The sequence below is a fragment of the Lucilia sericata genome, unplaced genomic scaffold (assembly GCF_015586225.1).
Source record: "Lucilia sericata isolate MDLA Ls3-8-SP2 unplaced genomic scaffold, ASM1558622v1 Contig000249F_arrow, whole genome shotgun sequence".
Classification (NCBI taxonomy): domain Eukaryota; kingdom Metazoa; phylum Arthropoda; class Insecta; order Diptera; family Calliphoridae; genus Lucilia; species Lucilia sericata.
This window is the reverse complement of record NW_023994275.1, coordinates 367,501-374,152: the sequence shown is the minus strand read 5'-3', so window position 1 is coordinate 374,152 and position 6,652 is coordinate 367,501. Positions and strand designations below refer to the sequence as shown.

At 31.7% G+C, this 6,652-nt stretch overlaps 2 protein-coding genes across 2 annotated transcripts in view; both read right to left on the bottom strand.

Annotated features, from left to right (window-relative positions):
* Positions 1–2,058: 2,058 nt before the first annotated feature.
* LOC119602709 (fibrinogen C domain-containing protein 1-like) lies at positions 2,059–3,507 on the bottom strand. Its single transcript, XM_037954362.1, has 6 exons — positions 3,372–3,507; positions 3,144–3,241; positions 3,042–3,082; positions 2,931–2,976; positions 2,336–2,872; positions 2,059–2,259 (listed from the first exon to the last, which is right to left on the bottom strand). The coding sequence occupies exons 1-6, from the start codon at positions 3,450–3,452 to the stop codon at positions 2,139–2,141; spliced, it is 924 nt and encodes a 307-aa protein (XP_037810290.1). The 5' UTR covers positions 3,453–3,507; the 3' UTR covers positions 2,059–2,138.
* A 1,999-nt stretch (positions 3,508–5,506) lies between these two features.
* LOC119602692 (ryncolin-4-like) overlaps positions 5,507–6,652 on the bottom strand; it is a 3,199-nt gene continuing 2,053 nt past the window's right edge. Inside the window, exons 5-6 of the mRNA XM_037954340.1 lie at positions 5,807–6,346; positions 5,507–5,737 (exon numbers count right to left, since the gene is read on the bottom strand). Of these exons, the coding sequence (XP_037810268.1) occupies positions 5,611–5,737; positions 5,807–6,346 (667 nt within the window). The 3' untranslated portion in view covers positions 5,507–5,610. The remainder of the gene's footprint in view (positions 5,738–5,806; positions 6,347–6,652) is intronic.

The window sequence follows — 6,652 nt, the reverse complement described above, 5'->3', positions numbered from 1 at the left end:
CTAACTAACTAACTAACTACTAACTAACTAACTAACTAACTAACTAACTAACTAACTAACTACTAACTAACTAACTAACTAACTAACTAACTAACTAACTAACTAACTAACTAACTACTACTAACTAACTAACTAACTAACTAACTAACTACTAACTAACTAACTAACTAACTAACTAACTAACTAACTAACTAACTAACTAACTAACTAACTAACTAACTAACTAACTAACTAACTAACTAACTAACTAACTAACTAACTAACTAACTAACTAACTAACTAACTAACTAACTAACTAACTACTAACTAACTAACTAACTAACTAACTAACTAACTAACTAACTAACTAACTAACTAACTAACTAACTAACTAACTAACTAACTAACTAACTAACTAACTAACTAACTACTACTAACTAACTAACTACTAACTAACTAACTAACTAACTAACTAACTAACTAACTAACTAACTAACTAACTAACTAACTAACTAACTAACTAACTAACTAACTAACTAACTAACTAACTAACTAACTAACTAACTACTAACTAACTACTAACTAACTAACTAACTAACTAACTAACTAACTAACTAACTAACTAACTAACTAACTAACTAACTAACTAACTAACTAACTAACTAACTAACTAACTAACTAACTAACTAACTACTAACTAACTAACTAACTAACTAACTAACTAACTAACTAACTACTACTAACTACCTAACTAACTAACTAACTAACTACTAACTAACTAACTAACTAACTAACTAACTAACTAACTAACTAACTAACTAACTAACTAACTAACTAACTAACTAACTACTAACTAACTAACTAACTACTAACTAACTACTACTAACTAACTAACTAACTAACTAACTAACTAACTAACTAACTAACTACTAACTAACTAACTACTAACTAACTAACTAACTAACTAACTACTAACTAACTAACTAACTAACTAACTACTAACTAACTACTAATTAACTAACTAACTAACTACTAACTAACTAACTAACTAACTAACTAACTAACTAACTAACTAACTAACTAACTAACTAACTAACTAACTAACTAACTAACTAACTAACTAACTACTAACTAACTAACTAACTAACTAACTAACTACTAACTACTAACTAACTAACTAACTAACTAACTAACTAACTAACTACTAACTAACTAACTAACTAACTAACTAACTAACTACTAACTAACTAACTAACTACTAACTAACTAACTAACTAACTAACTAACTAACTAACTACTAACTAACTAACTAACTAACTAACTAACTAACTAACTACTAACTACTAACTAACTAACTAACTAACTAACTAACTAACTAACTAACTAACTAACTAACTAACTAACTAACTAACTAACTAACTAACTAACTAACTAACTAACTAACTAACTAACTAACTAACTAACTAACTAACTAACTAACTAACTAACTAACTAACTAACTAACTAACTAACTAACTCGACTTATCGGGACAGAATTATACATAATTTACCATAATCGTAAAAGAACTCATTACTTAATAATAACGAATTAGCATTTGAATCGAATGATGTTTTGTATACTTATGTATGTATATGCTAATCATTCTGTGAAAGTTTTTTCCAATTAGTCAATAGTTATTAAAAATTTATAAAATGTATCTACATATTTTTAGTTTTCGTTGTAATAAAAAATTGCTTGTACTTACATAGCCACTTACTTTTCAATGACTACTACTTACCGTCTGCATTACTTTTAAGTACTCTTGGAATGACTTACATACAATCAGGAACATAAGTAAGTTTTGGCGTTTTATTTGCACATTTTATTTAATTGCGCACTAGAGCAGAAAGAAAATATTTTTTCTGTGTGAAAACCATTATTGGAAGCACTATAAAATAACTAGGCAGAGGTGTTGTGAGTAAAACAGCGAACTAGCGAACAAGAAACCCAACAAAACATCTTTTTAACTCCTAATTTGTAAGTACTTATTTAAGTAGTAATTTGTAAGCTAGCGTGGTAAGAACTTGCCTCCAATATCATCACCGTGTAAAAATACTAATGAATAGCGGCCTTTTTATTAAAATTTAATCTTAAATAATGTAACAGCGACATAAGAAAACTAAAATCTACGACGACGTATCATCATCCGGACATATTTCAGAGATGCGGTGTATGTGCTAAATGTCTTCCAATTTATACCTTTGCCAAATTCATTGTTACCATACTGACCATTTAGATTGCTAAAATAAAAATAAAAATTAAACAATCAGAAGTACATATGTATATTCAGAGAAGTATTTCCAATAACAAACTCACCTCAAATGACAGGCTTTATACCACCAAGCACCGATATACATAACGGCACAATTTTCGCTGTTGCGATCGTTGTGACGATCCTTTGTGGTAAATTTACAACCTACTGAATCCTGCAAGGAATCTCCAGCTGTACCAGAATATCTTCCCAATTTCTTTAGTTTATACATATCCGTTTCATTGGCTATAGCAAAGGCATCATATTTGGCAAATGCTGTCTTTTGATTTACATCTTCCATTTCGATCAGCAGCTCTTGGGGACCATTGTTGTTGGTGAGAGCATATAGCTTATGCAAACCGATAAAGAATTCTCCGTCTATATCACCGAAACCCAGTTGATACTCATCCCAATTGCGATAGAATTCAACAGAACCATCTTGACGTCTCTGGATAACAATCCAATCTCCACCATCAGTTTTAGCATCACATTCAACATAAAATGGTGGCTCTGTGTAGGGAGGAATTTGAATTTTATAGAAACCACTATGATGAGTACAAGCAGTGGCCTCAGCGCAATCTTTAGGCAGGGAATTACGTTGGCTGAGAATGAATTTTAAGATTTAATTATGCACTGAAAATAATGTCTTGTTGGTCTTACCATTTTTGGGGTAAAGTATCAACTCGTATATCAAACATTGGTAGATCTGTTGCAAATAGAAAGAGTCGATTTGATATTTGTTATTCTTAAAATTTATATATATTTCCATACCTTTATTTTTGGTCTCGTTAAATTCTTGATAATCCTCTAATCTTAAAAGTATATATTAATGGCTAATAGAATTTCAAATTTTTTTTTATTTATCATACTAACTTTGCTTTTAATTCTTGCATTGTTGTTTTTATTTCAATAAAATCGCTAAAAAGTTTTCGAAGAGCCTGTTCGCCGCCTTCAATAACAAGTTTGTTGCACTGAAACGTTAAAAATGTGGGTCAAAAGTTATGATAATATTTTCATTAATATTTTGAGTACAAATTAATTATTTCTTTGTTAAAATGCGCATTAGAGGACATAATTTGTTTTTAATAGTTTGCCAATTACCTCATTATTTTCCAATGCCAATATTTCAAATATAAAACTTATTAACACAAGACTTTTGCAAAATGATTTAAAATAAAACATTTTTATTTTCGTATGATCTATTTAGTTGAGAGGCACGTTTAATACTAAACACCCATCAAAAACGTTGTACTGATAATATTTAAATACACCAAAGTAGTGTAATATGCATACATCTACGTTCATGAATATCCCCTACTCCCAAGGACTGCCCGATACAATTGTAGAAAAATCTGCAATTTTTATTCCATAACATCGGTTATCGGCACTTTTCCGTCAATTGAAAAAAAAAAAACACTATTTTGATCAAAAGAAACATGAGATTTGTATGTATTTATCCAATTCACAAATGATGTTGTACAGTTGTATTTTTAAACAACATTATTTGAAACAAATAATGTTGTTCCTTGGGTCGTCCTTGGGTCAAAAGAAGAGTATGTTCCAAATTTCATCAAATTATCTTGAAAATTGCGAACTGTAGAGTGTGCACAAGGTTTATGTGGACACACAGACAGACGGACAGGCAGACAGATAGATAGACAGACAGACGGACGGACATAAATCAACTCAGAAAGTGATCCTGACCCGATTGGTATACTTTAAGGTGTAGAACCAATATTTTTGGGTGTTACAAAAATCAGCACAAATGTATGCACTGTAGTGGTGTAGGGTATAAAAATTACGATACAACCATATAACATCGATTGTGAATTGGACAATAATACATATATGTATGTAGCCGTTAATTTAGGGTATAACAAGGTTCATAATGCGCCATATGTTTTTGAATGCTGTTTAGAATTTTGATTTCATTTAAATTGATAAGAAATTTATGTACATACATATGTACGTATGTACTTATATAAAAAATTCGAATGATTCAGAGATTTAATTATATTGAAATCTAATTGATTTGTAAAGTACCGTAGACACAACATCTTCTTTTTATATGTATGGGCAATTTCATGTAAAGTGACTCAACTCAAAAAATTGATTTTGAAGAAATTTGCACTATGGCTAGTACTAGTAGGCTAGACACAAATTTTCAGCTCTAACGGTCAAGAAATGCCGGACCTAGAGGGGGTCAAAGTTGGGCATTTGTGCCATTCAGGATTTTATTCAAATGATTGTAACTTTTCACCTATTGGTCGTAGCAAAAATGTTCAAAAGGAGATTTTTTCTAAGTCCGACGGTTCTTGGCCGATAGAGCTGAGTCTGGCATACTATCCAATAGTATTAACCTTGGTGCAAATTTCATCAAAATCGATTTTTTGAGTTGGGTGACATGACATGAAATTACCCATATGTATCTGTGAAACTATTAGAGCTGGAATCCTCAAATTTTGCATAAAGAACTACATCCATTTAGCGAAAAATAGACCGATTTGTAATAAGGGGCCAGGCACCTTGAGAGTGTTATATTCGGCTCTGACGAATCTCATATACCCACCATCAAACCGTATGCCATAAAAGGAAAGCTGCCCCTGATTGATCGTTTTTCATAAAATTTTTTGACCGATTTTGGTTCATATAAACATGTTTACATCGAATATCATCGCTGCACTCGCACTTTTATGTCAGTAGAGTAAGTTCCCAAACTTTCCGCATGAAATTCGGTAGAAAGATTTAGTTCATATAAATGTTTCTTATAAGCCAGAAATGATAATTTAAGTAATTTTGGACCGATCTTCAATAAATTTGTTAGAAAGATTTTAACTTGTATAAAATTTATGTGTGTGAAATTTTATAGCTTTACTCGTATTTTTCAGCCAGTAATGAGCTTTAAAGTAATTCCCTTAAGGGGGGTAGACCCAATTATAGACCCATCCTCATGAAATTTAATAGGAAGATTTTGACTCATATAAAACTTATTTATGTTGAATTTTATCGCTACAGTAACTCTTTTAAAACATATATGCCCGTTAAGGTAGTTTTTCGAGGGTCCACTTGTATGGGGGCTATCCAAAATGACCGATGGGCCATTTTCAATACCAAACAATCCTTTATTTCGTTCGTCCCAGTTTAGTTGAAAAATGTAGAACAGAATACGTACAACATATAACTTATTAAATCAGAAGAGGTTTTTAATTTTGCCCTTGCGGTTATTTCGAACGGTCTTGTATTTGTCAGATTTTATTAAGAACACAAACATCCTACTATTCCAATAAATAATATATGTATAATTTTATTAAAACATAAACTCTAAACAATTAAAAACATTTTATGATGAACTCCTACGTCGACGTATCATAATTTTTACATACTTAAGCGAAGCATTATGACCCCGATAAGACTTCCAATTGATACCTTTTCCGAATGTATTATCGCCATATTTGCCATTAAGATTACTAAGAAAGTAAACAATAAAAATAAAAATTTCAGTTCCTAACAAATAGTAATCACGTCAAAGTACTCACCTATGATGACATCCCGCATGCCACCATGCCCCCGTAAAATGCGCAGCACAATTTAAAGTAGCATGAATATCATTATCACGATCTTTTGTTGTGAATTTCATACCCAAGTGAATCTTCAATGAATCACCTGCTGAGCCTGTAAATTTTCCCAATTTCTTTAGTTTATACATCTCTGTATCATTTCCAATGGCGAATGTATCATATTTGGCATATGCGGCAGTAGAATTTGCATCTTCCATTAGAATCAATAACTCTTGTGGTCCATTGTAGTTTGTTAGAGCGTAAAGTTTTTTCAATCCGATAAAAAATTCACCATCGACATCACCGAAACCTTTTTCGTACTCTTCCCAGTTGCGAGAGAAATCGACAGAGCCATCATGGCGTCTTTGTATCAAAAGCCAATCGCCATTTTCGGTATCGGCGTCGCATTCCACATAAAATGGTTCAAAACTGTACTTATCTATTTGGATTTTGTAAATACCACTGCGCTGCGTACATGCCGTTGCAGCGGCACAATCTTTCGGTAAAGTTTCCTTGACACTGTGTATGGGAAGAAAAAAATGTTATATGAAACTTTTTGAATATTTTGTAATGAATTCGGTTGTTTTTTTGTGTGGCTTCAGACAGACTAGTGGTTACAGTCCTATCTGTTAGACTGGAGGTCATGGTTTAGAATTCAATTGGTAAGGTAAGCAAAATCGGCCCGGTGAGGGCCTAGGCCTATTTCTTTGGATTTGATGTAACATACAGCCTCCTTGCACTAACTAACTAACTACTAACTAACTAACTACTAACTAACTAAACGAACGAACGAACGAACGAACGAACGAACGAACGAACGAACGA

Excerpts from the sequence above, each read along its gene's own strand:
- LOC119602709 (XM_037954362.1), bottom strand. The coding sequence starts at position 3,452 with ATGTTTTATTTTAAATCATTTTGCAAAAGTCTTGTGTTAATAAGTTTT. Across the intron at positions 3,242-3,371 it reads TGGCATTGGAAAATAATGAG|TGCAACAAACTTGTTATTGA; the intron begins GTAATTGGCAAA and ends TTAACGTTTCAG. Across the intron at positions 2,260-2,335 it reads TATAAAGCCTGTCATTTGAG|CAATCTAAATGGTCAGTATG; the intron begins GTGAGTTTGTTA and ends TTTTTATTTTAG.